This window comes from Cydia splendana, chromosome 11 (genome assembly GCF_910591565.1).
Source record: "Cydia splendana chromosome 11, ilCydSple1.2, whole genome shotgun sequence".
NCBI classification, from domain to species: Eukaryota; Metazoa; Arthropoda; class Insecta; order Lepidoptera; family Tortricidae; genus Cydia; species Cydia splendana.
Window position 1 is genome coordinate 13,501,674 of NC_085970.1, and position 25,191 is coordinate 13,526,864.

General features: G+C 36.6%; 2 protein-coding genes and 1 long non-coding RNA gene across 3 annotated transcripts in view; 1 reads left to right on the forward strand and 2 right to left on the reverse strand.

Annotated features, from left to right (window-relative positions):
* The window catches only part of LOC134794884 (AF4/FMR2 family member lilli), a 321,915-nt gene extending 304,705 nt beyond the window's left edge, over positions 1–17,210 (reverse strand). Inside the window, exon 1 of the mRNA XM_063766715.1 lies at positions 16,523–17,210. Within this exon, the coding sequence (XP_063622785.1) occupies positions 16,523–16,533 (11 nt within the window). The 5' untranslated portion in view covers positions 16,534–17,210. The remainder of the gene's footprint in view (positions 1–16,522) is intronic.
* LOC134794976 (uncharacterized) overlaps positions 1–25,191 on the forward strand; it is a 746,430-nt gene that overhangs the window by 493,912 nt on the left and 227,327 nt on the right. The gene's annotated exons all lie outside the window — the stretch shown is intronic.
* LOC134794957 (uncharacterized) overlaps positions 20,913–25,191 on the reverse strand; it is a 39,464-nt gene continuing 35,185 nt past the window's right edge. Inside the window, exons 14-15 of the mRNA XM_063766829.1 lie at positions 24,217–24,298; positions 20,913–23,653 (exon numbers count right to left, since the gene is read on the reverse strand). Of these exons, the coding sequence (XP_063622899.1) occupies positions 23,602–23,653; positions 24,217–24,298 (134 nt within the window). The 3' untranslated portion in view covers positions 20,913–23,601. The remainder of the gene's footprint in view (positions 23,654–24,216; positions 24,299–25,191) is intronic.

Genomic DNA, 25,191 nt, shown 5'->3' on the forward strand with positions numbered 1-25,191 from the left:
GAATCAGTATAGTCTGCTGACGTTGTCCTGCAAGTGGCATCGTAAGGACACGATTCTGAGTATTTTTTTCAGCCAGCGACTTAGTAGCATAATTTGAGTAATTCCGATTTTCAAGTTTTAATTTTTTCCGGTAAATCTGTTTCGAACGCCCGCAAATGACCTATCTATCTTGAATCAGTATGGTCTGCTGACGTTGTCCTGCAAGTGGCATCGTAAGGACCCGATTCTGACTATTTTTTTCAGCCGACGACTTAGGAGCGTAAGTTGAGTTATTCAGATTTTCATGTTTTAATTTTTTCCGGCAAATCTGTTTTGAACGCCCGCAAATGACCTATCTATCTTCAATCAGGTTGGTCTACTGACGTTGTCCTGCAAGTGGCATCGTAAGGACCCGATTCTGACTATTTTTTTCAGCCGTCGACTTAGGAGCGTAAGTTGAGTTATTCAGATTTTCAAGTTTTAATTTTTTCCAGCAAATCTGTTTCGAACGCCCGCAAATGACCTATCTATCTTGAATCAGTATGGTCTGCTGAGATTGTCCTGCAAGTGGCATCGTAAGGACCCGATTCTGACTATTTTTTTCAGCCCTCGACTTAGGAGCGTAAGTTGAGTTATTCAGGTTTTCAAGTTTTAATTTTTTCCGGGAAATCTGTTTCGAACGCCCGCCAATGACCTATCTATCTTGAATCAGTATGGTCTGCTGAGATTGTCCTGCAAGTGGCATCGTAAGGACCCGATTCTGACTATTTTTTTCAGCCGTCGACTTAGGAGCGTAAGTTGAGTTATTCAGGTTTTCAAGTTTTAATTTTTTCCGGCAAATCTGTTTCGAACGCCCGCAAATGACCTATCTATCTTGAATCAGTATGGTCTGCTGACGTTGTCCTGCAAGTGGCATCGTAAGGACCCGATTCTGAGTATTTTTTTCGTCCGTCAACTTAGGAGCATAATTTGAGTAATTCAGATTTTCTAGTTTTATTTTTTTCTGGTAAATCTGTTTCGAACGCCCGCAAATGACCTATCTATCTTGAATCAGTATAGTCTGCTGACGTTGTCCTGCAAAGGGCATCGTAAGGACCCGATTCTGAGTATTTTTTTCAGCCTGCGACTTAGTAGCATAATTTGAGTAATTCCAATTTTCAAGTTTTAATTTTTTCCGGTAAATCTGTTTCGAACGCCCGCAAATGACCTATCTATCTTGAATCAGTATGGTCTGCTGAGATTGTTCTGCAAGTGGCATCGGAAGGACCCGATTGTAAGTATTTTTTTCAGCCGTCGACCTAGGAGCATAATTTGAGTAATTCAGAATTTCAAGTTTTATTTTTTTCCGGTAAATCTGTTTTTATCGCCCGCAAATGACCTATCTATCTTGAATCAGGTTGGTCTACTGACGTTGTCCTGCAAGTGGCATCGTAAGGACCCGATTCTGACTATTTTTTTCAGCCGTCGACTTAGGAGCGTAAGTTGAGTTATTCAGATTTTCATGTTTTAATTTTTTCCGTCAAATCTGTTTTGAATGCCCGCAAATGACCTATCTATCTTCAATCAGGTTGGTCTACTGACGTTGCCTTGCAAGTGGCATCGTAAGGACCCGATTCTGACTATTTTTTTCAGCCGTCGACTTAGGAGCGTAAGTTGAGTTATTCAGATTTTCAAGTTTTAATTTTTTCCAGCAAATCTGTTTCGAAAGCCTGCAAATGACCTATCTATCTTGAATCAGTATGGTCTGCTGAGATTGTCCTGCAAGTGGCATCGTAAGGACCCGATTCTGACTATTTTTTTCAGCCGTCGACTTAGGAGCGTAAGTTGAGTTATTCAGGTTTTCAAGTTTTAATTTTTTCCGGCAAATCTGTTTCGAACGCCCGCAAATGACCTATCTATCTTGAATCAGTATGGTCTGCTGAGATTGTCCTGCAAGTGGCATCGTAAGGACCCGATTCTGACTATTTTTTTCAGCCGTCGACTTAGGAGCGTAAGTTGAGTTATTCAGGTTTTCAAGTTTTAATTTTTTCCGGCAAATCTGTTTCGAACGCCCGCAAATGACCTATCTATCTTGAATCAGTATGGTCTGCTGACGTTGTCCTGCAAGTGGCATCGTAAGGACCCGATTCTGAGTATTTTTTTCAGCGTGCGACTTAGGAGCATAATTTGAGTAATTCAGATTTTCTAGTTTTATTTTTTTCTGGTAAATCTGTTTCGAATGCCCTCAAATGACCTATCTATCTTGAATCAGTATAGTCTGCTGACGTTGTCCTGCAAAGGGCATCGTAAGGACCCGATTCTGAGTATTTTTTTCGGCCTTCAACTTAGGAGCATAATTTGAGTAATTCCGATTTACAAGTTTTATTTTTTTCCGGTAAATCTGTTTTGATCGCCCGCAAATGACCTATCTATCTTGAATCAGCATAATCATCTGACGTCGTCCTGCAAAGGGCATCGTAAGGACCCGATTCTGAGTATTTTTTCGGCCGTCAACTTAGGAGCATAATTTGAGTAATTCCGATTTACAAGTTTTAATTTTTTCCGGTAAATCTGTTTTGATCGCCCGCAAATGACCTATCTATCTTGAATCAGTATAGTCTGCTGACGTTGTCCTGCAAGTGGCATCGTAAGGACACGATTCTGAGTATTTTTTTCAGCCAGCGACTTAGTAGCATAATTTGAGTAATTCCGATTTTCAAGTTTTAATTTTTTCCGGTAAATCTGTTTCGAACGCCCGCAAATGACCTATCTATCTTGAATCAGTATGGTCTGCTGACATTGTCCTGCAAGTGGCATCGTAAGGACCCGATTCTGAATATTTTTTTCAGCCTGCGACTTAGTAGCATAATTTGAGTTATTCAGATTTTCAAGATTTAATTTTTTCCAGCAAATCTATTTCAAACGCCTGCAAATGACCTATCTATCTTGAATCAGTATGGTCTGCTGAGATTGTCCTGCAAGTAGCATCGTAAGGACCCGATTTTGAATATTTTTTTCAGCCGTCGACTTAGGAGCGTAAGTTGAGTTATTCAGATTTTCAAGTTTTAATTTTTTCCAGCAAATCTGTTTCGAACGCCCGCAAATGACCTATCTATCTTGAATCAGTATGGTCTGGTGAGATTGTCCTGCAAGTGGCATCGTAAGGACCCGATTCTGACTATTTTTTTCAGCCGACGACTTAGGAGCGTAAGTTGAGTTATTCAGATTTTCAAGTTTTAATTTTTTCCAGCAAATCTGTTTCGAACGCCCGCAAATGACCTATCTATCTTGAATCAGTATGGTCTGCTGAGATTGTCCTGCAAGTGGCATCGTAAGGACCCGATTATGACTATTTTTTTCGGCCGTCGACTTAGGAGCGTAAGTTGAGTTATTCAGATTTTCATGTTTTAATTTTTTCCGGCAAATCTGTTTTGAACGCCCGCAAATGACCTATCTATCTTCAATCAGGTTGGTCTACTGACGTTGTCCTGCAAGTGGCATCGTAAGGACCCGATTCTGACTATTTTTTTCAGCCGTCGACTTAGGAGCGTAAGTTGAGTTATTCAGATTTTCAAGTTTTAATTTTTTCCAGCAAATCTGTTTCGAACGCCCGCAAATGACCTATCTATCTTGAATCAGTATGGTCTGCTGAGATTGTCCTGCAAGTGGCATCGTAAGGACCCGATTCTGACTATTTTTTTCAGCCCTCGACTTAGGAGCGTAAGTTGAGTTATTCAGGTTTTCAAGTTTTAATTTTTTCCGGCAAATCTGTTTCGAACGCCCGCAAATGACCTATCTATCTTGAATCAGTATGGTCTGCTGACGTTGTCCTGCAAGTGGCATCGTGAGGACCCGATTCTGAGTATTTTTTTCGTCCGTCAACTTAGGAGCATAATTTGAGTAATTCAGATTTTCTAGTTTTATTTTTTTCTGGTAAATCTGTTTCGAACGCCCGCAAATGACCTATCTATCTTGAATCAGTATAGTCTGCTGACGTTGTCCTGCAAAGGGCATCGTAAGGACCCGATTCTGAGTATTTTTTTCAGCCTGCGACTTAGTAGCATAATTTGAGTAATTCCGATTTTCAAGTTTTAATTTTTTCCGGTAAATCTGTTTCGAACGCCCGCAAATGACCTATCTATCTTGAATCAGTATGGTCTGCTGAGATTGTTCTGCAAGTGGCATCGTAAGGACCCGATTCTGAGTATTTTTTTCAGCGTGCGACTTAGGAGCATAATTTGAGTAATTCAGATTTTCTAGTTTTATTTTTTTCTGGTAAATCTGTTTCGAATGCCCTCAAATGACCTATCTATCTTGAATCAGTATAGTCTGCTGACGTTGTCCTGCAAAGGGCATCGTAAGGACCCGATTCTGAGTATTTTTTTCGGCCGTCAACTTAGGAGCATAATTTGAGTAATTCCGATTTACAAGTTTTATTTTTTTCCGGTAAATCTGTTTTGATCGCCCGCAAATGACCTATCTATCTTGAATCAGCATAATCATCTGACGTCGTCCTGCAAAGGGCATCGTAAGGACCCGATTCTGAGTATTTTTTCGGCCGTCAACTTAGGAGCATAATTTGAGTAATTCCGATTTACAAGTTTTAATTTTTTCCGGTAAATCTGTTTTGATCGCCCGCAAATGACCTATCTATCTTGAATCAGTATAGTCTGCTGACGTTGTCCTGCAAGTGGCATCGTAAGGACACGATTCTGAGTATTTTTTTCAGCCAGCGACTTAGTAGCATAATTTGAGTAATTCCGATTTTCAAGTTTTAATTTTTTCCGGTAAATCTGTTTCGAACGCCCGCAAATGACCTATCTATCTTGAATCAGTATGGTCTGCTGACATTGTCCTGCAAGTGGCATCGTAAGGACCCGATTCTGAATATTTTTTTCAGCCTGCGACTTAGTAGCATAATTTGAGTAATTCAGATTTTCAAGTTTTATTTTTTTCTGGTAAATCTGTTTCGAACGCCCGTAAATGACCTAACTATCTTGAATTGGTATGGTCTGCTGACATTGTCCTGCAAGTGGCATCGTAAGGACCCGAATCTGAGTATTTTTTTCAGCGTTGGACTTAGGAGCGTAAGTTGAGTAATCCAGATTTTCAAGTTTTATTTTTTTCCGTTAAATCTGTTTTGATCGCCCGCAAATGACCTATCTATCTTGAATCAGTATAGTCTGCTGACGTTGTGCTGAAAGTGGCATCGTAAGGACCCGATTCTGAGTATTTTTTTCAGCGTTCGACTTAGGAGCGTAAGTTGAGTAATCCAGATTTTCAAGTTTTATTTTTTTCCGTTAAATCTGTTTTGATCGCCCGCAAATGACCTATCTATCTTGAATCAGTATAGTCTGCTGACGTTGTCCTGCAAGTGGGATCGTAAGGACCCGATTCTGAGTATTTTTTTCAGCCGTCGACTTAGGCACATTACTTGCCTCGGCTGGCCCATATATATGATTTTTTCGATTTTATTTTTTTATGGCAAATCTAATGAGATCCTAACGATTTTAATGCCTGAACAAACGTGAACTAACGTCGCTCGATGACTTCACATGGTTAGTTTGGCTGATTTCGGGTTGGGGTGGCTAGCGTGAAGACAGCCACCCCACTTTGAAAAAATAAAAAAAAATGAAGGAATCGGGTCCTAACGATTTAAATGCCTGAACAAACGTGAACTAACGAATGTCTTGCTATCTAGACCAAAAAAAATTACAAAAAGTGATTTGGGGTGGCGAGCGTGAAGACAGCCACCCCCATAGTATAAAAAAATATAAAACGACGGATATCTCTTATTATGTTTTGAACGCCCGCAAGGCACTATAATTTATCGCTTAAATATCGTCCATATAAGTTTATTCAAGCTAAAGAATCGTTAGTATCCGCGTCGATTGCTTGCTAGACCACATTACTTGGCTCCGCTGTCCCATATATATGAATTTTTCGATTTTATTTTTTTATGGCAAATCTAATGAGATCCTAACGATTTTAATGCCTGAACAAACGTGAACTAACGTCGCTCGATGAGTTCACATGGTTAGTTTGGCTGATTTCGGGGTGGGGTGGCTAGCGTGAAGACAGCCACCCCACTTTGAAAAAATAAAAAAAAATGAAGGAATCGGGTCCTAACGATTTTAATGCCTGAACAAACGTGAACTAACGAATATCTTGCTATCTAGACCAAAAAAAATTACAAAAAGTGGTTTGGGGTGGCTAGCGTGAAGACAGCCACCCCCTTTTGTTTTTTAAAAAAAATGATGTTAGAATCGGGTCCTTACGATTTTACCTACTGAACAAACGTGAACTAACGATGAACAAACGATATAGCTATGCCATTTGCGGGCAAACGATATGGGGTGGTCAACTTCACGAGCATGACCTTTTGGATGCTCGTGAAGGTATCGAGTGCCTGCTATTGTAATTCTAACTCTATTCTTTAAGCGGTAAAGTTGTTATCTGTATGGAATCTTTTGTTGTTATTGCTTTATTATGCACACGTAATTAGCGGTTTGGTTTAACAAAAGAAAACAATCACATTAATCGGCAGGTAATCTCTCAAGTGGATTCCGACATTTTAAAACCGTACGACTATAGCAGCAGCATGAAAACTATAGGGTAGATCAAAACCTCCTATCTATGATAGGAGGGCAGCGCCCATCAATGGGACGCGTGTAGACTGGTGATGATGATTCTATAGACCAGCGGTCGGCAACCTTTTAGCAGCCAAGGGCCACATAGTAGTTAACGAAGTCGACGCGGGCCGCACTTTATTAATATTATTTTATGACTTTATCGGACAGTGACGTTTGTCAATATTACATACAAAATAGCCAGGGAGGCTAGCGGGCCGCAAGTGAGAGGTTGAGGTGAGAGGTTTGTTGCCGACCGCTGCTATAGACCTACAATGCTTAAAGAACATACTTCTACAGTCTTTCAAGAGCATAGTGCATTAAAGAAACGAAAGGTGGCCTCTCAGTTCCTTTTATCAGTTTCAACGTTCAGCAGTCTAAAAGTAGATCGGAAGCGATCAAATTGTAATAGAATCTGGCCTATTAGAACGGTCACATAAACTACGTGACCTACTTTTCGAATTTTCGATAGACGTGGGGACCTTCCCTAAGTAAGGGGCTTTTGGGAACGCATTATGTCCTTTCTTACGCCCCTTTTTTAACGGTAACGTATCGTGAACGTGACAATGCAATATTTGTATCAGTTCTGTACGGTTACCATCAGTTTGTCAGTGACATAAACGCCGTCGAGAACGTAATTTACTTTCTATACATCTCGCTCGCACTCGCATATTAGTGCAAACGGGACGTAGAGAGAGTAAATTACGTTCTCGACGGCGTTTATGTCACTGACAAACTGATGGTAACCGTACTGTTGTTAAAACGGACTTACGCCCGAGGCCAAAAGTATGGTAATAAAGCTTATACTCGTATGACAACAAAACACTGTTTTTTTTTGCGATGGGTTTTTATACTACTCATTGACAATTAGAAAAGACAGTAGTAAAAACCGGACAAGTGCGAGTCGGATTCGCCCACCGAGGGTTCCGTACTTTGTAGTAGGTTGTTGTTATAGCGGCAACAGAAATACATCATCTGTGAAAATTTTAATTTAATTTAACTATCACGGTTCATGAAATACGGACAGTGGAGTCTTAGTAATAGGGTCCCGTTTTTACCCTTTGAGTACGGAACCTTAAAAATCGGGCAAGTGCGAGTCGGACTCGCGCACGAAGGGTTCCGTACCATATAAAAAAAAAAACAAAAAAAAAGCAAAAAAAAAACGGTCACCCATCCAAGTACTGACCACTCCCGACGTTGCTTAACTTTGGTCAAAAATCACGTTTGTTGTATGGGAGCCCCATTTAAATCTTTATTTTATTCTGTTTTTAGTATTTGTTGTTATAGCGGTAACAGAAATACATCATCTGTGAAAATTTCAACTGTCTAGCTATCACGGTTCGTGAGATACAGCCTGGTGACAGACGGACGGACGGACGGACGGACGGACGGACGGACAGCGAAGTCTTAGTAATAGGGTCCCGTTTTACCCTTTGGGTACGGAACCCTAAAAATGATAATAGAACATTTCAATAATAAATAACTCAAATTCTGGTTACGATAAAGTTCAACGTTTTGTAAAAGCAATTAAAAAAGGCGATAATGTAGCATTTTCACATTCCTATTTTTTATCATTTTTACAATATATTAGAACGTTTTAATACTTAGGGTGTATTTTTAAGCTTTTGGGATTTCCTAACGTAATATACATATAAAACAATATATAGATACATGAGATTTTAAATAAAGAAAACAACGTTATTTCTATACTTTTGGGCTGGGGTGTATATGTTTTTTTTACAGATATTAATTCGGCGACAGCTGTGTTTCATTTATTACTTTCATTTATTTGATTTGCATACCATTTAGGTGGCGAAAAGTTACAATCACCTTGCTTAACTATTCTGAGGTACCTACCAATAATAGTTTATTCAAACATTTTGAAATGGGTAACTTTATTTGAAGTTTGTTAACTAGTCAATTACGTTCTTTAAAAAAGACTTTTCCAAGAACAATACTTTAAAATTTTAGACAATTTCAATGACAAATGAAATTACTTCGTGCATAATTGTTTCACTTTTAATAACATTTTAGAAATACTCTGCTAGAGAATAGACACCAAAAATCAATGAAAGCAAGCAGGTACCTTCCTTCCTGACAAATGTCGTCGTCGAGGTTAAACGAGGTCGTTTTCATTATTTTTGAGCAAAGACCCATTGATATGTTCTATGAGATGGGTAATGCATAACCCCATTTTTCATAAAACTTAGCAAACCTCTGTTAAATTGTGTCCCGTTCTAACAAACACAAATGTCAAAATGATGGCTAGGGGCAATCTAATAATCTAATAGGGCTTGTTAGACTATGAATAATCCCATAACACAAAAATCGCTCTTCGAATTTGACAGCTAATGTAGATAGCGCTGTACAGCTCCGTACATTATGCGTTAACGTCGGAAACGTTGGTTGTCAAAAGTTAGCAGTACAGCACCATATATTTCAGATGTCAAACTAGAGGACACAATTCTTTCTTGGACTTTACATCGCATCTATGATAAATAAATAACTCTGTGCTTTTGCGTGAATAAATGACATGTTACATTAAGGAACATAATCTAAATCATAGCATGACTTATCCATACATAGGATCCATAGACTGCCTTTCCACTGATGCGGCGATGATTGGAGATGAGAGAAGACGCGCGGGAATCAACCAATACCATTAATTCCGGCACTCCTCTCATCTCTGCCTCAGTGGAAAGGCAGCCACAGCCAAGATACCTAGACAATCGTACTATACTATACCTCTATAAGTACAGTTTGTGTAAGCAGGGAAGTAACTGCAACATAAGACCCGCGATTTGGCAGCCCGCCCGGGGGGTTATTCACCTCAACTATTCGAACATGCCCTGAAGTACCATTCTTATTCTAGCAAACATTTCGGCAACACCATTTGCATCGGGATGTTAAGTGCGCGTGTACTGAATAGTGCTGGGTAAAGTTCAAATTTGCAAATAACGTATGTAGAGGCATAATTATTTTATTTTGTATACAAGTGAAAATGATAATGTATGGTATACATTCAATATCAAAGATATGTTTACAGTTTGCATCTTACTCCTTTGTAATAAAGGAAGAAATGTAAACATAACTTTGTCGCCGACTGTACTCAAGTTTATATATTAGTTTAATACGATTTAATGAATTATTTAATTAATCATTGTTCGGACTAAAGCTTGAACACCATACTTTTACTTCAAGCAAGGGCAAACAGTTATGTCGTTTCCGAGCAACACATATGAAACAAATTGTATTCGACAATCGACAATGTGTTAGGTACTTTTTGTCAAATGAAATGTGTTGAGTAAGGCGATATATATTATTAAAACTGTGAACAGTATGCACGCTTCGTTGCAACAGAGATAACATCCAGAGCGTAAGATTAAATAGGTATAAACTGAAAGGTTTCGCTAAAGTTTTCAATTCAATTTTACTCGTATGTACATTTATTTTATTAAGCCACAGAAACACACGTTCATCGCATGTTTACATTAAGATGATGATTTATTCGAGAAAGGCTCAAAGGAATTACGTGACTAGTAAAGTATCACACACACATGGATATCAGCTGTGTCCTCCCAAGTGTTGTTTTAACAAACAGATTAAGATACGCATTATCTAGTCAGTTAATGGTGGACTTAATAATTTTACGAGTTTTCCTAGAATCGCCGAGCCAGCTGCTGCATCGCGTCAAATCTCAGTCCCTCCCTAGTTTATGGTCTGTGAACTTTTTATGGTTGCGTTATAAACTGTTAATCCTTCACTGCACTTTTGTGGGTTCTGTGAACTGTGAAACTTGTGTTGCTGTCAATTTAATTAATATGTTGAAGGTTTTTTAAAGAGTTAATTCTGTTAGAAGGACAGTAACAATCGTATTCTGAATACTGTAGCTGGCAGGTTTGCCTGTCTAATTATATTTAAGCTTGTCAAAACAGAATCTAAGTTTTAAATTTATAATATGTACATTAATTTAATGTGTTGTAATACAGTAACAAAAAAATGGATCATTTGTTATCTGACAATAAAGAAATTTGTATTGTAGGAGTTGCCTGCCAAAATATCTTATGTAAAAACTTCCTAAGGCCTAAAGTAGGTATATCCCTTCCCTACTAATATTATAAATACGAAAATAACTATGTCTGTCTGTCTCCTCTTCACGCTTAAACCGCTGAACCGATTTAGATGCCATAATCCCAGGTACATATTACCAGTTTCAATTTGTTTTGGGTACCCTTATTTTCATTGAACTGCAACACTGATAACGGGGTTTTCTTATTACATTGGACTTGCGTTACTTGAACGACAAGCCTATCATTAATAGCTTTATAAAAAATCTATTTTTCCCTACGCTTATTTTTTTATAGTTTACTATCATGTTTCATGTTCGTTAACAGTGAACAATCCCATCCACTCGAATGACCTCAAAAGCGTAAAAAACTCTGGAGCAAACGCGTTTGAAGTGCTAAGTGCTAAGCTAAGCCTCTATCGCCTATAAAAGTACAGGTGAAAGGGGGCAGGTTATCGTGAACACTATTAACTGATCCTGTGCCTTATTGAAAAGACATAAGGTTGACTGATGGTCAGTTAGTGATGCTGGTGTAGGGTTGTCAAATGAAAAATATAGAATATCCTGACAAAAGCCCGGACATGGCCCTAAAAAATCCTGACAATTCCTAGACGGTAAAGGTAATTCCTTCAAAAAGTTCCCCGGACGATATCGTCGGCGCTTTACCATTACCACAATAAATAAAGAAACGTAAATAAATATTAGGTATAGGACATTTTTACACAAATTGAGTTAGTCCCACAGAAAGATCAATGAGGTTTACGATTGTTCCATTTACTTATTTCTAAAACTTTCGTGAGCCACTAGGCATAGGCCATAACGCGCCCCGATAAAGAATATTAACCTTCCCTTTCCTCTGCCCAAATCCAAGCTGGCTTCTAATGGTTAGCTGAGATTTCTAAAAAACCCTGACACTCACCAAGTCCCCTCGCAATCCTGACGTGGGACCAAAAATCCTGACATGTCATGGGAAATCCCGACGTATGACAACCCTAGGTAGATGTAGCTAGTTAGAAACAAAAACAAACAATGCCGGGTGGTCCGATGCCGGCTACTGACTTCCCTTTTACCAAGTTCGGGATTGGGATTACTGTACGTTTAAACTGTTGTCACTAACTTAATTGGATAGCTACAAAATTAATGTTTGGTGTTTTTCTTAACCGTTCAACTGATTTTGGATAAGATATTAACTAGCTATCGAGTGTTTTTAAATAATTATTTTTTAGCACAAAAAAGTACATGTAGTGTGCAGACAGATAATTATAAACCTTGTTTATATCGAAAAGACAGCAAAGTGGGTCTTGTAAAAAATAGACAGCAGTAAAAAATATTTTTATTTTTTTTCAATCGGCAACAAGTTTTGTTGCGTTTGTTGAATCGTTTTTTTGAAAACGTAATAAACTTGAAATGGTTCTGAAGTTCTGAATAGGTATCAATTTGTCTAAACTCGTCTCAGGTATATAACGTCTTGTATATTTATACATACATTATCAATGAATGATAAATAGTGAATTAATCCATTACTTCATATTTATTTACAGCAAAAAACCAAGTAACTCTAATCGAAATCTACTCAACAAACTCAGTAAAAGGCTGCGCACGCGCTAATTGCCCACTAACTATCGAACAACGTAATAGTTAACGATTAATAAACCTGAGCAATTACTTGCCGGAAACTGCGCCCATTATGGATCAAGATTTTTTTCTACAATAAACGGTAAAACGTAAACAGTTAGTGTTCATTTTTTGTTTTCTTTTTTTAACCAGATACTGCATTGACAGTTTGATTGCTTAATCTTCCTCAATCCGACACTGACTGTTCGATCGGGCAATCTTCCTACTACCCAATCTGACGTTGACTATTTTGATCGGGAAATCTTCCTACTATCCAAATACCCAATCTGACATTGACAGTTTAATTGGGCAATCTTACTACTACCCATTCAGTCTTTTACAGTTTGATGGGGCAATCCAGGGCAATCTTCCTACTACTCAATCTGACATTAACAGTTTGATCGGGTAGTAGGAAGACACCCATAACTCAGGAACAATTATCTGTGTTCATCATAAAAATAAATGCCCCGACCGGAATTTGAACCCAGTTCCATCGGCTTCATAGACAGGGTCACTACCAAATATATTAGTCTCTAAATTACTATTATATAACTATGACACAGGTAATACTATCATAATATCCTTGATATTTGATATCATGATTATCAAGATCTAAACAGCTTAACTTTTACACCAGTCGCACCAGCAGACAGAACATGGGGCATTATTCAAGTATCTAATCTAATCAAACTGGTTACGGTCTTTATCTTTGTTATATTGGTAAGCAGAGCTGAAGGACATAACAGCATAATTAATATGAATTTATGTTAATTAAGATGTTAGTTTAGAAAATAAATCAGGAAGGAGGTTAGTTTGATTTGTTGTTTAAAAACCTACTCCGCTAAGCCAAAGCAACTATTTTTTTTATATTTTGGATCAATCTTATACAAATTGACCTAGCGTCACAGTAAGCTCAATAAGGCTTGTATTGTGGGTACTAGACGACGACATATATAATAGATATGTATAAGCTTCATAAGCACTAGCAACTAGGCTATGAGGCTGTTATCAACTCTGCCTATGAAGATTTATGTCATAGTCATGAGTTCATGACATTTAACAAAAACTAAAAATATTAATATTAGTACTTAGTAGTGTCTTCCCGCAACTTAATTTGCATGGGATGATGATGATTATTGATAAAAAACCGGCCAAGTGCGAGACGGACTCGCGCACGAAGGGTTCTGTGCCATTACGCAAAAAACGGCAAAACAAATCACGTTTGTTGTATGGGAGCCCCACTTAAATATTAATTTTATTTTGTTTTTAGTATTTGTTGTTATAGCGGCAACAGAAATACATCATCTGTGAAAATTTCAACTGTCTAGTCTATCACAGTTCATAAATTCAGCCTGGTGACAGACAGACAGAGAGACAGACGGACAGAAGAGTCTTAGTAATAGGGTCCCGTTTTTACTCTTTGGATATAGAACCCTAAAAACAATTCTACGTCCATCCTCCGGCATTAAACTATCTTCAATTTCATTTAAATTTGTACAGTGGTTTAAGTGAAGAGATACCAGACAGAATTACTTGCGTATTTATAAATTTTGTAGGAATTGTCAGAAAATTCTGATGCAATGATTTACAATGATCTTTATTAAATTACATAAGAACAGGTTTATAGCCCTTGACATACCAATCATTTAAAGGTAAAAGGGCAGACTTCCAAAAATGTTAACCATCCAAGTAAAGTGGAAAAAAGTTATTTGTGACGTTTTCAGTCAGAAGGTACCACATTCTTGGTTGTCGATAATGTTGATTTCAAATTGAAGCTATATGGAAATAGCGCCTTATTGACAAGTAACAATAAGTACCCTTTTGTTTGAAAATGGCACATATGTTGTGCTTACTACAATGAAAAGTGAAATATATTTTAACTAAATATATAAAATTTCATATTTTGATAAAACACTAAATAACATAGCAACTGTGACCATCCATTATGTATAATGAATTGGATTTCTGTGCCACTTTGACGATGTGCCTGGCCCGGTAGTAATGTGCCTGCCTATAAAGCCGACAGTCTTAGGTCCAAATACCAGTAAAGGCATATGATGTATGGATTGTTTGGTGTGATGAGCATGGATATTTGTTCCTGACTTATGGGTGTTTTCTATTTATTTAAGTATTTACAATTATATGTCATTGTCTTAGTACCCACAACACAAGCCTTATTAAGCTTACTGTGGACTAATAATGTTCCATAACATTTATTTACTTTTTTATTTAACATACATTATTGAGTAAGATGTGTGCACCCATATTTTTACATCTGACTGTACCTAACAGCAATAAAGATCATTGTAATCACAACCGACAAGTATGGATTGTAAAGGATGTTATACCATTATAGAGTCATTGCGCTAGTTTCTGTCTATGCTCTAGTTTTCATCCACTTGACGGATTAGCAAAATATATTATTTTTAATTTGCTTCCTGTGAGATATAATTTTTATGTAGATAGATTTATCGTTTAGACATTAAGGATTGCAATAAGTCCAAATTTGTGCAGCAATGTAGGTTTAAATTCAAATTTCATCAAGTGGACTATTTATTGAGAAATAGGATGTAGATTACTGTTCTATAATGAGACTTATAGTTATTATTGTTTCTTTCCTCACTTAACCTCTTGTCTATATATGATAAGGATCCTGACAAAGTTTTAGTCTTCTATTTTGCATTTGTTATTAATTTTTTCCGCTCTATACAGCACAACTAAAGTTTGAACCCTCAATTTATAACCTTTAGTATGTGTGTGTGGCAAGTTGGCAACACATACAAAAGGTTATAGAGTTAGACCAAGAAAAGTCTACAGCGATTTTGATAGCCCATGCAGTGCAAGTGTTATTTTAAACGTCAAACTTCTATGAGGTTATGACTAGTGATTGTTATCAACATGCTGTATTGGTAGCAAAGTATGGTTGACAAAAAAACAAATACGCAAGTATTTTAAACATTCTGTATTTCACAAATATGAGATTTATATACATATTTATAATCACTTATCCAAATTATACTGAATAAACGACTAAAATTTGTTCAACAGATTTGGCTGTCAGTTGTTCACGTCAATTGGAAAAAATCCATTTTTAATAGCTAAATGACATTTCTACGTTAACAAAAGTCACAGGAAGGTTAATTTAAGTCTCTAAAATATTGCATGCAACTATAGTTGTATTTTTATGACATTTAATGTCATTTGAGGTACATTGTTTTAAAAATATATTAGGGTGTAAAAGGTTTTGAACCGTAAAGAGTTATATCTAGAGGTGTAATCCTAAGATAAGTATTTATTTTATAGTTAAGAACAAAAGTGAATATTCAAATGTATTTGTTTTTTCTGCCAACCATACCCTTTGCTACGAAAACAGCATGTTGATAACGATCACTAATTATGACATATACATTGTACTGCGTGGTCTATCAAAATCGCTGCAGACTTTTCTTGGTCTAACTCTAGGATACTTATATTGACAGTAAGACATCAAAACTTGTTTACTTTTAAATAGTCAAGAACAAAATTAGAATAGCAATAGACTTTACAAGATTTGATTTGATTTTACTAATGAGATGCAGAGTTTGAGGTCACAACCTACATTTCAAATAGAAGCTGATTAAGTCACTATTTAATATCAAGTGTATCACTTTAGTATTACAATCAAGTGTCATATTATTAGCAATTTAAATAAAAGGATCCAAAGCTGGGTCAGTGCATAATCAAACATGAAATAAATAGTCTTGCCTCATCCATCTTGTGTAACAACATAGTACTATCTCTACTAAGTCTACTAGATATAAATACCCACATTATCATGAATAATAAGGTAATAGAGGTAAAATGTCATGTGTGGCCACTAATAGAGCCCAGTATAATCGCCTAGTAGAGCGACGTCTCGCTCCCACCCACACGCGGGCACGTCTACTCGTCTCCCTCGCACCATTCACTCAATGGATAAGAGAAAGTAACAAAAGAAAAATAACACATCCCAGCCTCAATACTAAAACTACTATAGGAATTTAGGCTTTAAATGAGTAGTAGAAACTTGCTAGTAATATAAGAAGCTTGTAAACGCTTCAAAAACGACTCTTTGCTATAGTAAACAACACGTACAAGCTCATAACCTATACCTATGTTTTATGACTAATTATTACACTATGACATTGGTGCTGTAATTATATATTAGCAGCATCTATGCTAGTCGCACATACATACAAACATACGAGTAAAACTAAACATAAACAGGTAAACTAACCCTTTCTTCATGAGCCACCTTTGACGGCCCCCGTTGATAGAAGAAGTCTCCTCTCGGGAACACACTCATCCATTTTACAAGCACTCAACGGTTAACACAATTTGTGTTATTTATGTTTTCACTAGTTGTCACAATCAAACTAAAATTCCACTTTTCGCTGCGCTAAACGCAGACGTCATTGACAAACAACCGTAGTGACGAGCGATTGCACTGGTTCACATAGCATAAGAAAACACAACGTATTTTGAGGGCCATCGCGATGTTCTATCACAATCGTTATCACTAGGGGCTATTACTTTCATAATCACATAATTTACATGGGTTATTTATAAAAATAAAAACGTACAAAGCAAAAATTACTCGTACAGACAGCATTCGCGACGTCGCACACTCGCATAACGTAACGTGCGATTTCGTTTCACACACTACGATAGTGACAGTTGGGCATTAACTAGGAAGCGGTCCGAATCAAGCTAAAATAACTTTAAGTATGGCAACACCACAGCACTAGTCGAGAGCTTAAGTATCGATTGTGATTTTATTTCCATTTAGAGCTGAATTACCGAGTATACTTCGGACAATGAGTGTAGACATTCATCAAACGATTACATTATTACCCCAATAGATGTCGTTAATTGCATAGTAGTAAATTAATTCCTAATTACAGCTGTTCCTGAATAGTACACTTAATTCCAAGGTACGACAGTCTAAGATGTTTTTCATGGTAAGTATAGTAGAATTTAGGTAGACCTTTAAAAAGGCATATTTTAATTACTAATTAGCATTAAGTTAACGAATATATTTTTATTTATCGAGTTAGCAACTAGAATACCTACCTACATAAAGTATGACCGTAGCGTCCGTAGCACACATTATGTACCCACCAGCGAAATGCTATACATGGAAGTATTCTGTCCGCTCAATTATGACCCAACGCAAACTACCCCGCGATAGGCGGTACTTACAAACTGCTCGATTGGCAATCTCAGTACCACCGAGATGACAGTCAGTGACAAATGGCTAAATTGATTTATAAAAACAACGTTTTTTTGTAATTAAAAATATATCAATGTGTCGTGAAGTGGTGCAGAAGTTATTTTAGTTCATACCAAGGACAGTGGAATCACTTTTCACTTGTAGTAAACAGATAACTTCAGTAGAATTTGGAAAAAACATGACGATTTGTTTTCAATACTACCGTGCTAAGCTAAAACGTAACAACTGCATACGACTTTCATAACAACATACGACTTTTTAAATTGCGAGGATAATAGGGATGGTGTTATGCTAAATGAAGTAGACTATTTTATTAACTTGTGTTTGGTTTAGGTATTTTCTATATAATTATAAATGTAGTAATAAATTCCTTCTTACAGATTTGTATTTTCCTTTTTTATTTCATGAGATGGAGCTATAAAAAAACTACCTAGTTATTTCAAATTAATAATCAAATTTGGTATTGTCATTTTACATTACTTTCCATTCAGATTCCCACAAGATGCTATTCGCAGAGAACTATGGAAAAAAGCTGTCCAATTAGAGAGACATGAAATTGAGTGGATGCCTGGCAAGATATCTAGAATATGTTCTATTCATGAGATATAACCCGTGAGATAATCATACCCGGTCTCCTATGTGTAGATACATTTTTCCTATCATGCTTTCACTGAATTAATTTAACAAATACACACATTATCTGAAAATGTTGATCATTTGAATCCACCCTCTACTGTCACATATATGTAGGTCAGTCAAGCCATTTCCGTCAGTAGAAAAGAGCGGCAAAGATATTAACTCACATTATAGACGGGTCTAACGCGAATTATATTCAATTACCTTGATTTACCGACGTAAATCAGTTTCGTTTCGTATAATGTGAGTTAGGGTGTGTAATGTTTAATATAATTATAAAAAAACTATCATACATTTGTTATAACGCCATTTGATATATTATTGTATGTTATAATGTAATTTTTATTATACGTTTCCTTTATTATATAGTGATTTCATCTAAACTGTCATTGATATAATGTCTAATGTAATATAATTTTCAAATAGTGTATAGACATGTTTTATAACGACATTTGTTATATTATATTTTTGTATAACGTAATACTTCATACAATTTTGTCAAGTATAAATACATATATCGTATAACATTTTTTGTCATATTTCATTTACTGATACTGTAAAGTTTTACATACTTTTTATAACTAGTACGCAGGCCTACTGCTTTTGCTAGCTATTTTATTCTAGGGAGGTCGCAGTTCTAACCTAACCTAACCTATTATTCACGGTTTTCGTTCTGCGAGGGCCGCAGTTCACACCTAACCTAAACCACTTTTTTGATAGAAAATTTTATTCTACGGAGGGTCAAAGTTCTAACCTAACCTAACCCTCCTTTTGTTAGGTAATTATTCGTTTGTGCGGAGTCGCAGTTCCAACCTAACCTAACCCATTTATGTCATGCAACTATTATGCTACATGAATAATTATGTGATGTCACTTGTTATAACAAATAATATGCTTTAGAGTATGTAATAATTATGGCAATGTATATTAGACGAAGTGTAAATATACTTTATGACCATTATACCAATAATAACATTATGTATACCGTTAATTAGGTATTACGGTAGTATGCCATTTATTACGTTATTCAAAATAACGATATATCAAACTATAATATATGAAATGTAATTATAACAAATGTAATGCACCCTGTGAGTTAATATGTGTTCAAAACGCGAAAGTTTAAAATATTATAAGAGCGGCAAATTTAGAAAATGTAAGCGCGCGAACGGCTGTGGTCCTATACAAAATTTTAATTTTGCACCTTTTTCTACTGACAAACTTGCTTGACCGGCTATATATGTACATATAAAATATTCTGAACTGAAAGTGGGGATTTATTGTGACTCCGCCTGTTCAAATATTTTTGACCCGATTCGTGTACCCATGTAAATTTTGCAGACTGTATAGCCAGTCCGATTTCTAAGATCAAGTTCGCCATACATTTACTATGGCGTACTTGATCTTAGAAAAACGGACAGACTATACCTGAACGTGCCTTCGCACTGCCATGCAGATTGATAATAAAATATACAAAATACTTATTATAGCGGAATACATTTATACAACAATGATATATTTACTTATGTTGAGTTAGTCTGTCATGTCATAACAACATTTTAACTAGTTATCTTTTAATCTGCATTAAATTATTATACGTGAATTATTTGACTGGTTCTTCACTGTATGGCATAAACCTATCCCTGTCCAAGTCATATTCTAATCAAATATGAACCGCGAACTCTCAGCGGCCAGTACGTACAGCAAGAAGGTTATTAGCGGATTAATGTCGCTGATTGGTAGTTATTGACATTATATGCATTTCATCTACACTTAGCTATGTACCATTAGTGTAATAAAGATGACTCTTATTTTGTTTACCAGCTTTGATTACAGGCTCTGTAAACGCGTCGTCTTATTTGAATGTAGGCGTAATTGTGTATGTGTGCTAATTTGGCCCGAGAATTTGAACGGTAATGTTCCTAAAGGCGGTATCCATGGTTATATATGATCGCAGGTACCCACCCTTCTACTACAAAAATGTCTGATAAACTATTAATTTGAGTAAAATGTAAGATTGTCCATTTATTTCTTATGAGGCCTTGTGCATGTGGTGAGATAGCATACTTATTCGGTTTCTTGCACATAATAGGAAGTCAAAACGTAGGGAGTAGGTACCTGTTTTAGAATGAAATAACAATTTTTTCTTCCTAATCGATCCTATAGTATTTTTCAAACACGATGGGTACGGTGACAGGTGTCATCTCCATACAATTTATAACCATAAAACACCAAATATCGCAAAATTGTTTTGAGATGACATCTGTCAGCTTACCCTTCCTGTTTGAAAAATACATAGGTAATTGTCAGTTCGCGGTGAAATTGCTGCGAGCTGTCGGTAGATTGCTTTAGAAATGGGTGGACGTGCGCGTCCAGTCCAGGGGTCTAGCATAAGTTGCGTTGTCGCGCGCGAGTCCATACTTGAAGTCACGCTTGATGTATGGAGTCGCGCGCGAGAACGCAAACCATGCTGGACCGCCAGAAGTGCTAGATTAGGAATAGGAGTATCTTTTTAGAGTAAATATTCACTGTTGACTTTACTACTAGACTACTAGTTTGAAAAATCTGTGGACATCAGAAACACTACATTCTTCGGACCTTACTAAGTAGGTACTCAGATCTAGAATATAAATTGTAGTGTTATTTTTGCGTCAACGGAATGAAATACACTGCTTATAATATGTATAAAATATACCATTTATAAACTAACGGGTCATAGCTAGCTGATCAAAAAAGGTTGATTATTAAAAATGCAGCATAAATACATACTGTTTTATTAGAAAATGAAAACAAAATTCCTTACACTACCTAAATAAGGCACGACGTGTGGAAACCAACCGCAAGCGAAGCGCAACCGATGCGCGGCAAACAGCAAAACATTGGATTTACAGCGATTCAAATATGTATGTTCATATAAAATAAAGTCCTGTACATAAACAATCCTGGATTATCTACATTCTACATAGTTGGTAGTAATCATAATGTTTAGTAACAAGTCACAACTTCGTAACAACTTTTAACACCTTTGGTCCAAAAAACTACAATACTGATGAAATGAACAATATATATTACAACAAGCAAAGATAGGACAATATAAATAATACAAAGGACAGAAATATTTGAAAGGGTTAAATAAATATATAAACATTTCCTGGACGGTGTTGCCAGTTTTTTACGTACAAAATTGTAACTTGCACGCAACAGAAACATGCAAGCCATAAATAACTGCCGCCATTTAAATGGAGTGCCAGCTCAAAATATAATAATTAGGGTTCCGTACCCAAAAGGTAAAACGGGACCCTATTACTAAGACTTCGCTGTCCGTCCGTCCGTCCGTCCGTCCGTCTGTTTGTCACCAGGCTGTATCTCACGAACCGTGATAGCTAGACAGTTGAAATTTTCACAGATGATGTATTTCTGTTGCCGCTATAACAATAAATACTAAAAACAGAATAAAATAAAGATTTAAATAGGGCTCCCATACAACAAACGTGATTTTTGACCAAAGTTAAGCAACGTCGGGCGTGGTCAGTACTTGGATGGGTGACCGGTTTTTTTGCATTTTTTTTTCATTATGGTACGGAACCCTTCGTGCGCGAGTCCGACTCGCATTTGCCCGGTTTTTTTATTTTAGTTTGAAAATGGCAGGAGCAATCGATGTAATAAATATATGTAGTGTCTAAATAGGTAGGTATTATATTAGAATAAATAGTCTTAGGATACATAGGAAGCTTTGTTATATGGCAAAGTTATTAGTAAAATATTTAAGTAAGTGATAATATGGATATGTGAAATATCTTCAGTGTAAGAATGATTTAAATTCATAAATAGCACATACTTTTAGATGAAACTTTACATAATGTACAAGAAACTTTAAAAAAATATTTTTACAATGTGCACGCGTAAAAACGGTTATCTTTTTCAAATATTTTCATAACTAAACATGTTTAAAAATGTTATACTAAAATTCGTGTTACGATTTTTGTGCGATATATAATATTTTTATTTGATATTTCAACTATTTTTACAAAGTTAGCATCAGTATAAAACATTATTACAAAATTTTACATCTAAAGCAAAACACGTTTATACAAACATGTCTAAAATGTTTACAATCTCTCAACAAAATGCAATACCTTACTCACAAATAAATTACTAACGCAGTATTATACTATATACTAAATTTGTAAATAATATAAGAATTATAATAACTTAATTTGTATGTCTTTGTACCAAACATTTATGGAAAGAATATTGAAATTTTGAGCTCTACCGTCTGAGAGAACGAGGAAAGAGAGCAATGTTGAGGGCTTGGAAATGCAAAGCTTTTCATCAGAAGAAAAGATGTTTCCTAATCCCAATTTAAAGGCATTACAAAAATTTTAATGAAAAAACTTTTAAATGCCGTTTTATTAATGAATATAAAATTTAACTAATGAGATGTATTAGTCAGTCCACAATTTATACGCGATAGGCAAAATTATTTATAAAATATGTTATAAAATACAATTTTATTGTCTCAACGTAGCAAAACTATTACACCAAAACGGGTCTCCGTTGCCTACATTATCTTTCAAGATCAAATACTGCACAAACTTTAGTTATAAAAATGTTTAATTCCTATGTGGACATGAATCATGGTTATGAAGTAAATCACAGTGAGTGTGAAACTAAGCCTTAGCACACCGACTTACGGTCTATTACGAATTGCGACTATTGCGAATCCAATTCCGTAACATCAATATTAAAAAAAATTAAAGTCATGGTTACCGTTAATAGCACTTCACTTGGGGACCTTTAAGTGTTCAATACGAATCAAGTCATTTTTGAATTGATAAAAACTCAAATAGAAAGAGAGTCGCATTATCTTTTGCTAAAATAGTTACGCATTGTCAAAAAAAAGACGGATGCTTTTTGTAGTGTCTGGCCGGAACCGGATTTTTTCCCGAAACTGAAGATTCGGTTTTGCTCTACTTTCAGCAGAAACCGAATCATTGGCCGAAACATGATTTTTATGCCGAAACCTCGGCCGTATACCACCGAATATACAGTTTCAGCGCGGCTGAATTTGGCAGTTTTTTGGCCGAAACTTAACCTTCCGCCGAAACCGAAACTTCGTTCGGACACTAGTTTTCAGTAAAGTAACTTGTCATATTTTACTGCGGTGGTGGCAAATAACCGCATGACTGTGATCTCGAGGTCACTGCATATAGACGTAATAATGATGGTTGAATACGATCGATTATACTAATAGAAAGTTAGCAAGGCGGTTGACGCCCGAAGCCCTAAAGCCTTTATTCGTGTAAAATTTAAAATTTGTTAAAAACGTACAAGAGAATATAAAAGAGCATCTCATCGCTACTTAGTTCTCAAAGACACCGAGTTTCCAATCAGTCGTGTTTACTTGTTAAGTCTAGACGCTAGGTTTCCTAGGTTCCTAACGGGAGTCAGTAGTGGTCGACGTCCGCTGTTGGCGCTACGGAGTATACTGAGGGAGGTCTGGAACAGAATGAAAAATAGTTAAAGTAATCACGGATGATGAGTGCTAAGCGACATGTCAAATCATCTTCTTTTGAAGTGATAAACTATAACCACATTATAGATGTAGTGCATAATTGTTTTCCATCGTACTTTCTCGGAAACGTTCGTATTTGTTATATTTCAGTCAACCTCAGTACTTTTTGTACCGAGACTGTCTGAAATAGCAAGACACGTTCGTACGTTTCCGCGAAAATACAATGGAAAATAATTATGCACTATTAGCGTTATTTATAAACGCGTTACCCTGAATTAGCTATGAATCGTTTGTCTTTATCCGTCATTTTGACTTATGTTTTTGTAAGAAAGGGATAAAACATAATTTAACTAAATTAGACCTGTAAAGTTTTATGACTAACTGTAGGTTATAGGTACAGTCACCACACGGGATTGTTAATTGTTATGCCATTTAGGCTTTTTGCAAAATTGGAAATTCTATAGCGTTAGTATTGAACAACCAATTTAGCTAGGACCCGAAATGGCGCAACAATGTCCGAGCGTGATGGTACCATTAGGTTAGTTACCTGAGTGCACGCCTTGGTGCGGGCAGACGCGAAGGCCGCGGCAGCGCCGACGACGCCGGCCGAGACTCAGAAACCGGCGCAGCTGCACATAAATAAATAACAATAAGTCAGTTGACCACATAGACTCAATAGGGACCGTGCGCGTTGGAGGGTCTGCCATCTTGTGGCCTGAATCGGAAACATATGTGCACATGTACATTGCCAAAACAAGTGCTACCATCTACCGTTCTCGTAAGTAAGTTTCTTTGAGCATAGTAGGTTCTGCCATCTTGTGGGCTACATCGGAAGCATAACGTCACATTTACGCCTCGCGCCAAAAATCTGACGGCTCCTATGCTGCCCCCTATAGTTCATGCACGCCTATACTGGCCCCGTAGACAACGTGCCAATCGCTAACCCTCCGTAGCCAACGAAACGCAACTGTCACTGTCACACTAATATCAAAGACATATGTAACTTCGTATAAGACGAATAAAGTCTAAGGAAAAAACGTGCCTCGGAATTCAAGTAAAAGTCATTCTCGAATAGATGCCGCACACACTTTTAGCCTATCCTCGGCTAGATGGCGCGACGACACCGTTTCATATTTAACAATTTTAACACATAGATATCAGTGAATGAACATGGATCAAAATGATATAAAAATAATAAAATCATTTATCCATATACAGTAGAGTCCGGTTAGTACGACTTCGCATATAACAACCAACCGCTTATAGCGACGTAAGTATAGGCACTTGTTTGGTTTTAGTACAAGCTACTATGAAAGCACAACCGTTTATTACGACTCCGCTTATAACGACCGATCGCTTTTAACGACGGAAATCGACTCAAAATCCGTCCGTCAAGTCCGGTTATAACGACGAGCGACGTAGTTTTTACAAATAAATTGTTGGTAAGAAGCTTACTCCGTCCCGCGCACCCAACTCCCCTCCCCCTTTTGCATATACGGAGCAGGATGAAATAGTCATGTGA